This window comes from Amphiura filiformis, chromosome 19 (genome assembly GCF_039555335.1).
Source record: "Amphiura filiformis chromosome 19, Afil_fr2py, whole genome shotgun sequence".
Taxonomy (NCBI): Eukaryota; Metazoa; Echinodermata; class Ophiuroidea; order Amphilepidida; family Amphiuridae; genus Amphiura; species Amphiura filiformis.
In genome coordinates, this window is record NC_092646.1 from 26,232,267 (window position 1) to 26,249,229 (window position 16,963).

Sequence of the window (16,963 nt, forward strand, 5' to 3'; positions counted from 1 at the left end):
ATGTCTGGAAAAGTGACCTTTGGCACAACGGGTGGTCTTCCTTTGTATTTCAATTGGAAACGCAGGATGCCGTGCATGTCCACATTTTCTAGCAAATTTGTCATTTTTTTGCAACTTTGTAGTATTATTGTAAGTGTTTCCGTTGATAACTTTTTTTTTCCGTCTGTCAAAACTTTCAAAATTTAGTTCTTGAAAACATACTAAAATTAAGTTGCCTTTTAAATTTTTAGCAATTTTGATGATACTTGTCTGAAAATTCCTATCTCTTAGCATTGTAGCACATCTACTGATCACTTGGTGTTCTTGGTATGGCGGCACCCATGGGTCATGTGGGCATTAAATTTAGCGCCTTTTATTTAATACCCTATGGTAACTGGTAGCAGTTGACCATAATGACCGCAAGGATGATTTCTGTAATTTGAGATCTCAGAAATCATAATTTCTTGGGCTTGCACCACTTATTTCAGATCCTCGTATTATATATTGTAATTCGCATTGTCTTTCGGCAGTCAACATTAATGAGTAAATTTTCTCAGGAAAATTTTCTGGACATGTGACACCCATGGGTGCAGACATAGCATTATGGAATGTGACCCTGTGCCTAGCGGGTGGTCTTCCAATGTATTTGAAAAGGAAGAATTCCTCCTTTAATGCAAAATATGTTACTTGTCGCAAATTTAATAATGTTATGGTAAGAGTTTCCATAGATAAATTTTTTCCCCTTAGGCAGATATTTTTGAAATTACGTTTTGATGATATTGTGAAGAAGTTAACATTGCTGAATGTTCAATAAATCTGCTATGCAATTCAAAATTTGAAGACTTGAATAGTGAGGTCACCGCCGGGGGTCAGGGATCAGGCTCGAGGTTACACTCACATTGATACGCATTGGACATGTGTCCAGAAAATTTACCCTAGAAAATTTACCCATTAATGTTGACTGTTGATTTATAAGCATCATGCATGTCATGACAGTAACCTTGTTCTGTCATTTTTTGCTTTGTGTGTGTGTGTTCTCGACCACCGCTCTTGTCATGTCTTGTTTGTATGTTTGTTTGGTTTTTGAATGTTTAATTTAATTGTCAGGTGGTGCAACATTTTCTCAGGCTTTTGCTTTTAGTTGCACCTCCTCCATCTTTTTTTATATAAAGTTGTTGGTGTTATTATGTATGTGCTTTTTGATGGAAATAAATTGAATATGAATATGAATAGTGAGTGCCACAGACAAGAGCTTGCTAGAATCCAACAAATTCATAAACTGCTACCTATTTATCGGGCTGACTGTACAACTTGATACTCTAAAGCATGAAATGTTTGTGTGCATGAACATTTCGGTGTTTAGTTGTTTGGCTATCAAAACTTCCTTCACCCAATGGAATTTGGGGAGCTGCATAGATAATTGGTGGATGTTACAATCTAAGTGCGGATAGGTTTATGCCAAGTTCGCTGCAACCAGCCTAGTTGATGCGATCTGATTGTGATGATCCACCATATGGCAGATAAATTACAGCGCTTTGATCCGGAAAAGGCGCTATATAAAACACCGAAATTTATTTATTTATTTATTTATTTATTTCTTGAGTGCAGTTGATTCACTAAGGGAGGACAGTTTTTATGGTCTACTTAGCTCAGCAATGCTTTGCTGTCTTCGATAATGGTTCATGTACGCTAGAGCGTTCGATAGGAACAAGCGAACAGTATACGAGTTTGCTGATATCTATCGGAGCGTTCAGCAGAGCAGCAGGATTATAAACACGGTCGATGGTAAAACCAAAATCAATTTCCTTTATGTTCAGTAAGTACATAACGACCCACTCATCATCTACTCAAGTGGTCATTAAATAAGCATGTCTCGGGTCGTGTCTGCGGTCAATAGAAAGTAAATAATGTGTGTAACTTTATGTTTACATAAAGTGGTGTAATTAGGTTTCAAGGGGTTGTTGATTCAAGCATGGTCGTAAAATTGATTCGATCGATTTGGTCAATGCGTTGTATCGGAGCAGAGTTCTCAATTGAGCGGAGCCTAAAAGAGTTTGCTACAGGCTTTAATGGGTTTGGGCTTTGATAAAAGCCAGGTACCTCTCCGATACAATGCGCTATCGAAGACAGTAAAGCATTGCTGAGCTCAGTAGACCATAAAAACTGTCCTCCCTAAATTTTCATGCACCAAATGTTTTTTCTTCCTTTAGGCCTTTAAAGCCATAATGTACGATCTTATAATATGAAATTGGTTAATTTTTTCAAATCTGATTTTTTGGCATATTTGTAATGTTTACACATGTTCCAACTTGCACCTAAATGGAATCGGTCAAATTTTTTGTCTTTGTAGGTCAATAGAGCAAAGTTCGACATAAAGTCATAATTATGACTTTATAACCTCCATAGAACTGCATGTTAAATGGCCAAAATAACCAGTGTGTTTCTTTCACTTTACCTTGTTATTTCCGCTTAAAATGGACAGCAACCCTTCCCAGCAGTTATTACTAATATTATTTCAACATTTTAAATAAAGAATAAAAAAATTAAAATTTGACAGAAATCATACATTAAGGCTTTAACTTAAGGAAATTTACAAATTAGTCAACATTTCATGTCACAAGAAATGACATGGGTTCTCTCTAAAATGTGAAATTTTAATGCTGCAAAAATATGCTATATAGTATATGTGACCCATTGCCACAAAACCAGATAAAATATGTAGATTTTGAAATATCTCAAATTTTTGACAATGCCCAGCAAACACAAAAATGTTTTTAAAACGTTATAAATGAGTTATTAACATGTTTTGGTTTAGGTCAAAACATTTTAATAACATTTAAATGTTGGGTTCTACAAAGGTTATGAAAACACTACAACATTTAAAAAATGTTGTCAAAATGTTAGAGCGAAATATGTTTTGGGAAACATTTTGGCAAAATATTTTGTCAACACATTATGTTAGAATGTTTTGCATTACGTTTTCAAAAATATTTTCTGAATATTGTTAAAACTTGTTATACCCTTTATATAACCTGACATTTAAAAGTTTTATGTAAAACGTTTTGTGTATCTTGGGTCTTCCGAGTTTTATGGCGATGGATAAGATATGGGTGCACATTTAATTCTCATGAACAATTCATCACATACGATTTACAAAATATACACATTAACTTGCCTTTGTTGTGACCCATCACATCAAAAACATCAAAACTGCTATTTTTAGCTTTAAAATGACACCCTGTTGAAATCAGATAAAGAAAAAAATGTTTTGAGGCAAAACAAGCACAAGTTTCATTTTATTTTCATCATATTTTCTCATCTTCTTTCATTGTTATCTGCAAATGAAGCCAGCTGACAACTGGTCGGTTTTGATGTGATGGGTCACATTTCTAACTAACCCTAATTCTAGCCCCCTAACCACAACCTTAACCCTCATCCTAACCTTAAATGCCCCGAACCCTAACTTTAACTTTTTTAAGAGTAATAACCCTACGAACAAACAAAAAAAAAAAAAAAATATAAACTTGAAAATCTGAAAACCTGTCAACTCACCCTAGATGCAAATAATTTGCTATTAACCCAATGGGCTATTCCAGTTGAAATCCACACTACCCCTGTGGAAGATTTTGGAAATCTCTTCCACAGAGGGAGTATGTTTTTCAAATGTAATTGGTCATGGTTAATTATTTTGAAACCCATACTCCCCCTGTATATTATGGCTTTAGCTATGGTATTTAGCGGGTACTACACCCTCGATAAATTTGTGTCTATTTTTGCATTTTCTCAAAAACTAATAACACAGTGGTAACAAAAGTTATGTATATTATAGGGGCAAGGAATCCAATTACTACACTGGAATTTCAGTGACCCAAGACAAGCGGTTTGTTATTTATGATCAGAAATAAGGTACCGCTAGGATGTACCTCGTTTCCTATCATAAATACTGAACCGCTTGTCTTGAGTCACTGAAATTTCAGTGAAGTAATTGGATATCTTGCCCCAATAATATACGTAACTTTTGTTACCAGTGTATAATTATTTAAAGAGAAAAATGCAAAAATAGTCACAAATTTACCACAGGGGTGTAGTACCCCCTTAAGTGGAAGTTACACATATGTCTATTCTATTCAAAACTCATACTCCCACTGTGGAAGACTTTATCTAAATCTTCCACAGGGGTAGTGTGGATTTTAAATGGAATAGCCCATGTGCACTACTGCCTTTCTTACAGTGCCCCTGATTGGTTAATTACTTGATATAATCATCTGAGTAACCAATCAAAATAGAGCATTTAGATCTCTCTCCCTTTTAGCTCTAATGAATATTCTTACCACATCTTTGATTGGATCAATATATTTATAGCCAATCAAAGTAAACTGAGCTCAAAAAGAAACTTATAATTTTTCACAAGGTCATATCTTGAAATCCTGTCCATCAAATTGAACCACAATTACACAGGTTTACTTCAATACTCTACTCTTAACACATGCCAGTAACCAAGCAGTTATCCAACTGACACAACAGCAAAAAGCACTGACATGGAACAGCTTCCTGGACCACATTCACAGCCCAGCCCTGTTTCATGAAAAAAGTGTAATAAAAGGTGAAAGCAGCACCGTTTTATCATCTGTGCAAGGATCTTGTGTGCATTCTCACGGATTTTTTGTTCTGGGTGCCAAATGTTGGGCTGTGAAAGTGGATTTAAGTCCAGGAAGCTGTCCCATGACAGTGCATTTTATGCGGTTGTGTCAGTTGGACAACTGCTTGGTTACTGACATGTGTTTTGAGTAGAGTATTAAAGTAATCCTGTGTGTAATTTTGGTTCATTTTGATTGACACTATTTTAAGATATGACCTTTTGAAAAATTATAAGTTTCTTTTTGAGCTCAGTTTAATTCTTAGAGGCTAATACTCCAATTTTGATGTTATTGCTTTAATGACAGCACGAATGTCTGCTGGAGTTAGAAAAACGAATCAAGTCGGTGGACATGGTATGTATATCTTTAACCTAATGGTAGAAGAAATTGTGTTGATAAAATAAAAAATGGCTCTATGTTCTGGGGATACTCATAGTCTAGGAGCAAGGGGTTTTGAAAAATGGTCAAGTTCAATACCCATGTCTACTAAGTAACAGTCTATAATATCGAATTGATTAATTCGAATTAAACAATTCATCGAGTGGCCATGGGCAGCGCCATTAGACATGTTAGAAGACTACCAAGTGACAGGTGATGACCGAACACACACAAAAGAATAGGCACTTTTTTGATCATTTTCACCAAGGTTACTCAAAACTTACCTAGCTAATTTATTATACAGCCTTTTTAATATGTTACGAAAAACTTAATTTAAAAGATATTTACCGACAGAAATAAAAATCCATCGACGGATAGTCTTGTTATGCTCTCACAAACTTTTTAAAAAATATGAAAAATCCAAAATTTGGATCTAAAAATTGGCCAAGGTTACTGCTGTTCTGCTGCTGTCCCATTCAAAAGCACAGGAAGACCACCTACAGCGTTGAGGTCAACTTTCTAGACTTCCTGTCTACTGGCAGTAATGGCTACTACCCAGTGCTAACATCAATGAATTGTTTAATTCAAATTAATCAATTAGATATTATAGACTGACTAATGCCATGAGGTGTTAGGATGAGCTGCTAGGGCTGGGGCTAGTGGACTCAAATTGTAGGGTACGTTTTCACGAGAGGTCACGAAAGGTCACACAGGTAAAAACCAGAAAATGCTTTGATCTTGTTGTTGAAAGATATATCAAATTACTCGTCCTACAAAAAACCTCATTTTTAGGCTAAATGACATGTTTTTGGTTGTACATGGATTCAAATTTCAACTTTCTCCGATTTGGGCATATAGGGTGTATCCAAACACCTCATGGTGTTAAACATTGTGAGACATGGGTGATGAACTCAATCCTTAATTAAGGCCCGTATGAGATTCAACTTCTTATTGTTTTGAGCAACACTAAAATGACCATCATGACCATATCTCTGGAACCATAAGTCTAAGTATGATGGGGATTTTAGCAAAATAAACCTCTGAAAATGGCTTGTGTAATGAAATTGTGAACTGAATTATGATTTTGATCGACATCAGACTCGTTTAGCTTCATTGCATCATATATGGGGATGTGCCGCAAACATGGGTCTCAATTTCGGCCATTTGGTATATCAAGAGCCCCTTTTGGTGTATGGATGGGTCATTTATTCACAGTTTATTTTCAAAGCCGGGCTGGGTGATGTGAAGTGAGGGGGAGTAGTGATTTGTTGATTTGCTTATCTAAAGTCGTAAGCAGAAAGTGTCTCAAAATTTGGACTGGTGTAACATTAAAATTTTAAAACCGTCAAATCCTTCCCTGCTATTTGGCATTACCCGTTGTTGATTTGCAAGTCTTAAGTCGTAAGAATGTGTCACAAAATTTGGACCAGTGTAACATTAAAATTTTAAAACCGTCAAATCCTTCCCTGCCATTTGGTATTACCCGTTGTTGATTTTTGCAAGTCTCAAGTCGTAAAAACTGCCAAATCCTTACCCATTGTTGATTTGCAAGTCTTAAGTGTCACAAAATGTGGACCAGTGTAACATTAAAATTTTAAAACCGTCAAATCCTTCCCTGCTATTTGGCATTACCCGTTGTTGATTTGCAAGTCTTAAGTCGTAAGAATGTGTCACAAAATTTGGACCAGTGTAACATTAAAATTTTAAAACCGTCAAATCCTTCCCTGCCATTTGGTATTACCTGTTGTTGATTTTTGCAAGTCTCAAGTCGTAAGTGTCACAAAATTTGGACCAGTGTAACATTAAAATTTTAAAACCGTCAAATCCTTCCCTGCCATTTGGTATTACCCGTTGTTGATTTTTGCAAGTCTCAAGTCGTAAGTGTCACAAAATTTGGACCAGTGTAACATTAAAATTTTAAAACCGTCAAATCCTTCCCTGCCATTTGGTATTACCCGTTGTTGATTTTTGCAAGTCTCAAGTCGTAAAACTGCCAAATCCTTACCCATTGTTGATTTGCAAGTCTTAAGTGTCACAAAATGTGGACCAGTGTAACATTAAAATTTTAAAACCGTCAAATCCTTCCCTGCTATTTGGCATTACCCGTTGTTGATTTGCAAGTCTTAAGTCGTAAGAATGTGTCACAAAATTTGGACCAGTGTAACATTAAAATTTTAAAACCGTCAAATCCTTCCCTGCCATTTGGTATTACCCGTTGTTGATTTTTGCAAGTCTCAAGTCGTAAGTGTCACAAAATTTGGACCAGTGTAACATTAAAATTTTAAAACCGTCAAATCCTTCCCTGCCATTTGGTATTACCCGTTGTTGATTTTTGCAAGTCTCAAGTCGTAAGTGTCACAAAATTTGGACCGGTGTAACATTAAAATTTTAAAACCGTCAAATCCTTCCCTGCCATTTGGTATTACCCGTTGTTGATTTTTGCAAGTCTCAAGTCGTAAGTGTCACAAAATTTGGACCGGTGTACCATTAAAATTTTAAAACCGTCAAATCCTTCCCTGCCATTTGGTATTACCCGTTGTTGTCTTAAGTCGTAAGTGTCATAAAATTTGGACCAGTGTAACATTAAAATTTTAAAACCGTCAAATCCTTCCCTGCCATTTGGTATTACCCGTTGTTGATTTGCAAGTCTGGAGTCATAAGATAGTGTCACAAAATTTGGACCAGTGTAACATTAAAATTTTAAAACCGTCAAATCCTTCCCTGCCATATGGCATTACCCGTTGTTGATTTGCAAGTCTGAAGTCGTAAGAATGTGTCACAAAATGTGGACCAGTGTAACATTAAAATTCTAAAACTGCCAAATCTTTCCCTGCCATTTGGCATTACCAATTGTTGATTTGCAAGTCTGGAGTCATAAGATAGTGTCATAAAATGTGGACCGGTGTAACATTAAAATTGAAAACCGTCAAAACCTTCCCTGCCATTTGGCGTTACCTGTTGTTGATTTGCTAGTGCACTTTTGTTTTCACATTGATCCCTGATATGTTTGCAGTTTTAACACTTTTGTTGGCCTGGAATTGGCAATTTTTGGCTATCAAACAGCAAATTGGTATACCTTGCTCTTTTTCTTTCCAGCAATTTCAAAGGTCAAATATGCAAAACAAGTAAAAAGTGGGCCCCATTAACATAATCATCATTTTGTGTGAGACCCAAAAACTGTTCAAACTTAACATAATTTACAGAGAAAATGGTGTTGGTTTTTTACAGGCATTTATGTAGTTGATCATTTAATGAAGTATCGGAGTGTGTGTCAGGGCATAAGGTTTATAAGGTTTTGCATTTTACCTTCAGAATTACATAGGCCTATGGGGCCAGAATTACATAGGCCTATGGGGCCAGAATGAGCCCACTGGTATGAGGCCGATTTGTGCTCTCACGCCTTTAGTTTCATTGATTAATGTTTTTCAGACACTTTTTGTTATTAATAATAAAACATTTTTTATTTTACAGGCATGACTGTCAAACACAAAGCGAAAGGCAGGATGAGTTTTGGTAAGTGTGATGTTATACGCTAAAATTAGTTTCACACAGAGTTGGAATCCAAGACATGAACTTAAAGGCCCGATGATTTGCTCATCCGGACGATCATAAAAATCATCAAAATTCAGATTTTGGTACCTTTGTCATTGTCATAGATGATGTGCTAACATAGCCTGCGATTGGTTCAACCGAAAGCCGTGTAAAATAAGACATTTTACACGAATCTGTAATTTAGATACTGACAGTATCTAAATTAGCTACATGCATTTGAATGGGGCTTCAACTTAGTCAGTACTGCTGTTTTCTTCGGGGTTTTTTTGCCAAATTTGTCATTTAAAAAAAAACCAAATGACAATTTGAATGACTTCTCCTTCACTTTTAAGCAATTTATAAAAAAATTTAATTTTTTTTACACTTGCGCTGGGATCACTGAATGGGAGTGTGAGTTTCAAATGTGGTTTCCTGAATTAGTGACTCCATTTGGAATAATATACACCCCCAGCGTGGGAGGTAAAGGTCATGTCTTCCATAGGAGGCATGTGTTTTATACAAAATCTCGGATTTTGACTAAACTACAGCACCAGGAGTGATTTTTGCTGGGTATGCATGTTAGTTTAAGGGTGGTCTTACCTAAAGTGGCAAGTTCTCCGTGTCATGGAAAAATCCACAGAATTTAAGAAAAAATCGGAAAACACAGAAATTCACTGAAAACAGGTTTTTCCTTGAGAAAAATAAAATGAAGGAAAAATAATGAGAATGTGAGGTAAAAATAATGAAAATGAAGTCTGTCTTCAAAGATATCAACCTTAAAACAACTAAAATATGATACAAGTAACTTCTTTTTACCCCGATTTTTAGCGGTGCGCATCTTCAGTAGACCTACCTAGCACAATTCAGGGCATTCTTTCTAATGAAATCACAGAATTTAGTATTTAAAACCACCCACGGAAAATCACAGAATTTGGTATTTTAAATCACAGAAAACTTGCCACTTTAGTCTTACCCTGGATTTATGGAAACATTAATTGGGCCTCATAACTTCTAAATTGCTGGTTTAAAGTATACAAATTAAGAATAGAAATGACTTGATGAGTCAATCTTTGAGGTCAAATTTGGGCAAAAATGCTCAGTTTTGGAGAAAATTAAAAAAAAACCTTTTTGGCCACAATTTGTTCGGCCACCTTTTACAAAAAATTTCTTGAGTAAAAAAAAATCATAACAAAGCCTGATTTTGGTTCAAATTTCAAATATTTGTGACGAAGTTGTTATTGGTTGTCCTGTTTTAGCCTGTTCGATTTTTGGCAAAATCAAAATGTAAAAATTGTTTTGTTTTTTTAAGGAAAATTGTGTGTTATTTTGTAAAGTGAAGAGACGAAAGTGACAGTAATGAATGAGGTTCATAATTTTGCATCGGTAATATGTCGGACATTGTGAAAAATCTAAACATTTTGCTTTGGACCTTGGGGCGCAGCCTCAAGATATTCCTCGGTTCCAAAGGCAAAACATTTAGATTATTCATAATGCCTTCCAAATAATCGATGCGCAGTTATTAACTTCTAATCATTAGACCACCTTAGTTATTGTAAATCATTTTTTTGCCAGAAGCGTAAAAGTTTGACGAAGTGAGAGCTCATCTCGCTGAACAGCAGGGCTCACGTCTGAGTTGCAAAAACCTGGATGTAGTGTTCTGGCACTGTGGTGACATGGGGGATCACACCACTATTAATTTCAAGTTCATATTCTTTTATGTGTTAAAAGGTATCCAAGAAATCTTCATTTTCTCATGGTTATAATGTCATCGTTCATTCAAAACACCATTTTCAAAAAGTTTATGATATATTCTACCCTAGAACCAGCATTTTTTTGGTAGTTTAGCGGCTTGATTTTTCGCAGTGGTGCGTCGAACATGAGGTAAACCATACCAAACTCTACAGCTCAGGGCTTCTATGATGTGACATCAGTTAGGCCATGGAACCAAAAAACCTTTATAAAATTTCAGAATTGTAGTATTTTTATGCTCAGATGATTAGAAAAACATCAACAGAGCACAACTATTACCAAAAAATTGGCATATCAGACTTCATTTCAAACTCTTTTTTTCCCCATTTTAATGTACCTGGTATGGTCAGCGAATTAAACACTGGTTCTTATTTCTTCAGTCAGATAGGGTTGGATCCGATTTAGTGGTGTGATCTCATAGGGACAATGTCACAAGCAATTATACTTGCGTATAGACCCTTCACAATTAATTCTTAGTTTAGTGTTTTAAGATTTTTTAAAAGATACAAGGTAACTTTTAAATTATTTATTATTATTTTTTATTTTCTTTATTTTGAAACGAGTGGTCACAGCCCAATATCAACTGTACATTTTGGCACTGCGGATTTTTTATATGCAATTATGGTTGATTTGACACATTGATAATAATGTAGGGGTGTTCTTTGTTTGTTCAGCATCATAGTTAAGATCAAAGTACATGAATAATAAAGTAGCAAATTAATGTAGTTAAAATGTCATGTAACAGAGAAAATGTCAAATAAAAATAAAATAATTAAGTATTTTGCAATTCTCAATTTTGGATGCAGGTGGGAAACAGTCAACACAAAATCAATTCTAGCTATTCACAATAAAGAGGCGCCGCCAGCAGTTTGCGATGTAATGCGTGATGTATCATGGAAAAGGTCGACATCAAGTCCATAATACTGAATATTACCATGCTATTACATAGGAACACGTGACAATATTTTTAGTTTGTCAATATAACGGTATTACACGCAAATCGATAGAGAAAAAATAAATTGTGCACATTTCAAATCACATTATTAAGTATTATTGAGTATCGATTCGCGTGTAACACCTTTATTTTGACAAACTAAAAAAATATTTTCACGTGTTCCTATGTAATAGCATGGTAATATTCATATTGCTCGGACTTGGATGTCGACCTTTTCCCATGATACATCACGATTACATCGCAAACCGCTGGCGGCGCCCTTATTGTGAATAGCAAGAATTGTGAATGGCCTGATGATAGTCCTATTGCTGGACTGGGCCAAGAGCTACATGGAATTATATTTATCATGACTATGTCTGGTTTATATACCAGGCTGGTGTAGGCTATATACCAGCTTAATATGAAGGCCCCTTCATCTTAAAATCTTAAAATAAAAAAGGTACAATAATCCATCAAAGAATAACACAGTGTGCATATAATATGTCAGTCCACAAACAATGCACCATGATTCAAATAAACTCATCCCAAAAAGAAAGTATCCAGTTTGATTTTGGTCCATAAGTTAAAGATGGGGTCTTAAATCAAGACCTACCAAAAGTATGTTACAGATAAACTGATTGCGTACATTTTGATACCTCATTTATCCAAATCGATGCAGAATTGATGACACAATGACCTTTTGAATGCACCTACCCAAGATTTTAAAGTTGCAGTAATTCCTATTGATGTCGCGTTCCTACCTCTCAAGATTCTTCATAAAGGTACACCATAAAAAAAGAGACGGACTAAGACTTTTACTCCTTCATCAATGTTTTACCCTTCACACGTCACTGTCAATATCTGGTATGTCCTCCTGCTGTCCATCAGTGACTGCCAGACATCTGCGGCACATGCTCTCAGTAAAACAAAATGAATATTGAGTAGCAGGACCAAATAAATAGCAATTAATGCAACTTTTATAATTGAGGTGATTGCATTCAAATAGTCATTGTGTCATTAATCTCACCATCGATTTGGACAAATGAGGTATCAAACTGCGGCATAAATTTATCTATAACATACTTTTGGTAGGTTTTGATTTAACACCCCTTCTTTGACTTATGGACCAAAATTAAACTGGATACTTTCTTTTTTGGGATGAGTTTACATGCAATACCAATTTCTAGTGTTTTTTTTTTTTTTTTTTTTTTAATCGGCAAACACTACATGTGAATGAGGGCGCTGTAAGTGTTGCTCGATAGACCAATTCAGCCTTGGTGAAATGGTACGATCTTTTCAATATTGCAATATAATAATACAACAAAAACTTGGTTCTTGTCTCTTGTCAAATTATGAACAATTACAATTTGACCCAGTGGGTAGCCAGGATTTTTCCAGGAAGTGGAGAGAGGAATTGACGAGGTTTTCAACAACGGCCTATAAAAAATATCACAAATATCACAGGGGAAAAATATTCCACAGAGGCCTGCTTCCCCCTTAACCCCTCCCCCTTGGCCAGGCCCATTAGCGCCAATCCAGCTTGAAATGTGGGGGGGACAACTGGCCCAAATTATTTAAAAGTGGCTGAAAAGAACAAAAAATAGGTAATTTTGCCGAAAGGTGGGTGATGCATAGCGTCATCATCCCTATATCTTTGTGTCAAAAATTGCTGTGATAGTACAGCGAATCCTCTCATTTTTCAACAGCTACGCATGCTAATTTTGTTCGAGATAGGCCGAGCGACCATATGCACGATATAAGATACCACAGAGTTTCTATTCTACATGTTTTTACGATTTGCGCCACGGGGGGGGGGGCACATCAAAAAATTTTGGTGGGTATGCTCCCCCGGAATTTTGAGGTGGTGGGTCTTTGGGAGCTGACAGCGTGCGGTAAAAGGGGTCTTCGAGCTGCGAACCGGGCTGTGAACAAGTAAAATGGGGTCTTTTGGAGCTGCGAAAAGTCAAAATCAAGGGTCTTTCTTGGCTTTTTGGTTGAAATCGCCTGAAAAAACAAGAAATATGAGGAATGAGCAATTTTTGGGTCTTTTAGAGCTGAAATTATCAAAATCAAGGGTCTTTCGAGCTGTATTTTGGTCAAATATAGGGGTCTTTTCGAGCTGCGAAACCCAAAAAGGGGGTCTTTCCGGGGGAGCATATCCGTATGGTCATTTGTGTTGAGTGCCCCCCCCGGATTTGCGCATGCTCAGTACCCCATATATGATGTTGTCATTACAAGAAAATTTGTTGTCTGGTAAAACCCAGGTTTTGTTTTCAATACACTAACTGGAAATTCAATACCCTAATCAGCGGCGATTGCTATTTCCTGTGGATATATTTTACTGCATTTTAACTGTAACGATTTTTAAATCATACGTTAAAAATGTGATATATTCAACTGTTTGAGAATTATAATCATATAAAAGAAACACGTTTAGCCCATTCAGCTCAGATCCACATGCTGTATAGAATATTAAATCACATGTCTATAATACAATGCACATATCAAGACACTATGCAACTTTCTTTATCTGCATCAATAATAGAATATTGATTTAAATAGAATTGAATACATCTCTACATTTTGAGTTTGTACTTCACCACTGAACGATCTAGTGATCGATTTGCTGTTGCTGCTTCCATAGTGAACGGACGTGTCTCTGCACTGCTCTCATTCAACCGGATATATATGCATAGCAACATATTTGTTTATGGTAACGCCGTATAGCCGCTAATATTGAACACTATCTTTTTCAACGTGCCATCTGATATTTATTATAGTTATACTGCTATTTATCTGCACAATGAGGTTTTGTTATGACTGCAAAGTTGATAAGAAGGACACTAAACCTCGTCAAGGTGATCTCATTATATGTTCGGAATGTGCTACAAAAAGATGGCCAAATAGCGATAACTGGTCAAAATCCAAAAACGCTGCCAACTCTTCCAACACAATTTCCGTGGATCAAGCTGATTCAACAGTATACGCATCCAAGTTACGTAAAATGAAAGGAATGGACAGAACGGAATTAACCAATGTAAACATGAATCAAATGTTACACGATATTCGCTCTGGAATCGTGAAGATGGTCCCCGCCGACGCTGATCAAGTTGCAATCGCGAATAAATCTCTGACTACGATAACAAGATCAAGGAATTTATTACAACAAGGACAGTAGAACTTTCGGTTCCTGACGTTTCGCATTCATTAGTTTCGCCTACTACAGATCTCGACAACTCAATACCTGCTCCAAGCGCAACCGCATCCAGAGTAGAATGTTTAGAGTCTTGTGAACTGCAACACCTAGAAAGAGGCAAGTCTATGGAATGTGGTTTGTGTCAGGCTCTTTTCATAGATCTTGCGTGGGTTTGAAACCCAACTCTAGACCGTCTTTGTGGATATGCCCTGACTGTAAGAACATCCCGCAAACTATGAAGTTACTTGTCGCCAACCAGAAGACGCAAGATAAAGTGATAACTGATCTACGCAATGAAAACAGCTCGCTCATGAAGATTATGTCCGACCAACGACTTCTTATTGACAATCTCATTGCACAACAAGACAGAAGCGCAAATATGAAAGCCAATGTCGGGCCTATGCCAACGCCAACTGAGGATAATACTTCAACTACCGCGAATTCGGAAGATCCTAAAGTGCTACCGCGATACAACACTCTTCTCATCGGGGACTCTATCATTAAGGACATAAAAGAGAAAGGCTTGACTGATACTAAAGTCACCTGTATTCGCGGTGGATATGTCAAGGATGTTATGTATGAAATTCTAAATGATGACTTAAATCAGTATGATACTGTTATGATACACGTTGGCACCAACGATTGTTCTGCAGATAATAAGTTAGCTGAGGAATTCAGCGGTATGAAGAACTTGTGGACAACGTAAAGTCTAGTGCGCCGACTTGTAAGGTTGTTTTATCTTCGGTTTGCCAGCGTGCAGACAGTACCTCCAACTATGAGCGCGTCCAGAAGTTCAACGTGGCATTGAAGCGAATATCTACAGAGAAGTCTTGTGATTTTGTGGACAACGATGGCAACTTCCTACACGGAACAACGATATTGATGTGAACAATTTCAACAGCAGGAAGTTGCATCTTTTCGGTAGTGGGTACTCGGAATCTTTTACGGAACTTAAATGAAACGCATAAGATAGTACCAACGAAGACAAGGCCTACAGAATCGGAATCATCAGAGCACAGGAAACCAGCAAGAAGAGACTCGCGTGGCTATCAAAACGAAAGAAGACAACGACCGCACATGAACTCAGAACACAGACGCAAACGCGATGCCCGGTGCAATCTCTGTGGCCTGACAAACCACGAAACCAGTGACTGTAGACATCGTGCGCCCGGTGCAATGTCATTCTTGCCATGAATTCGGACATAAGTCATATTATTGCCGCGAAAGCTACAACAGACATGATGGATATTATTACCAGGATAACCGCTACTAGGATATAGCAAGCATCGTGGAATGCACGAACTCTTTTTCACCTTTAATTGATGAACTTGAATATGTTGATGATTATGATGATTGTGTGTGTATTGATAATAATGATGTGTTTAAAAATGATGATAAAGTCACAAAACCTAAAAAACGCCGTCATAGACGGGAGGTAAGAATAAGTCAATTAGAAATAACTGTACACAAACTAAAATTAAACTTGCTTTCAACAATGTAAACAGACTTCATCCAAAAGTTCATGAAGTTGAGAAGTTAATTAATGATGAAAAATTTGATGTTTTTGGCATTGCTGAAACTTTCTTTAAAGGAGATGATGGAGTTAATATTCAAGGTTACAGATGGGTGGGCAAAAATAGAATTAATAAAGGGGGAGGGGGCATCGGTCTTTTAATTTCTGAGTCGACTTGTGTTGTTATTGATGACGCGATGTCTTTAATTCATTCACTGATGAGTATGAAAGGTTGTGGGTTAAAGTGTGTTTCGATGATAAACCAATGTACATAGCAGTAGCGTATTTCCCAGGTGAAGGTGTTAACGCGGACTTGACTAATGAATTATATGGTCAATTACTTTCTGAAGTTATGCTCATTGAGGATCAAGATGACAATCCAGATATCTTGATCATGAGCGACATGAACGCCAGAATTGGCCGGGAAATTCCCTTTGGTGATCCTGTATTAAACAGTAATGGTGAACGCCTACTTAATTTTCGTGATGATTCAAATTTAGAGATTTTAAATTGTACTAAAAATGTATTGGTAAAATAACTTGGTCTAGAGGTAATTTGAAGAGTACTATTGATTATATGTTATGTTCTGATAGTTTCATGCAAAGAGTAAGTCAAATGATAGTTGATGAAGAACGTAAATATGGTTTAGGCAGTGACCATAATGTCTTATTATTGACTTTGAACATGTTGAAGAAGTGTAAGGATATGGATAAAAAATTTGTTAAAAATAACAAAAAGGTTATTTGGAATATTCAAAAAGACACAGATTATGTAGCTTACCAAAATAAATTGAGGTTAAACTTTTGCGATTGGGATATTGATTCTTTTGATGATGTTGATACAATGTGGGATTCATGGAAAGGTAAAGTTCTGGCGGCTGCGTCTGAGGGATTAGGATCTAAAGAGATTAAAGGAAAATGCAACTCTTGGTTTGACAAGGACATTGATTCTGGTATAAAAGATCGTAGAAACGCAGCAAGGGAGCACAGGAAGTGGGCAAAGGGTGATCAAGGGGACAAAGAAATAGGCGATAATTTATGGAAATC

At 36.5% G+C, this 16,963-nt stretch overlaps 1 protein-coding gene across 1 annotated transcript in view; it reads left to right on the plus strand.

Annotated features, from left to right (window-relative positions):
• Positions 1–16,963, plus strand: part of LOC140140470 (uncharacterized) — a 235,312-nt gene that overhangs the window by 135,121 nt on the left and 83,228 nt on the right. Inside the window, exons 51-52 of the mRNA XM_072162230.1 lie at positions 4,923–4,970; positions 8,466–8,507. Coding sequence (XP_072018331.1) covers positions 4,923–4,970; positions 8,466–8,507 — 90 coding nt within the window. The remainder of the gene's footprint in view (positions 1–4,922; positions 4,971–8,465; positions 8,508–16,963) is intronic.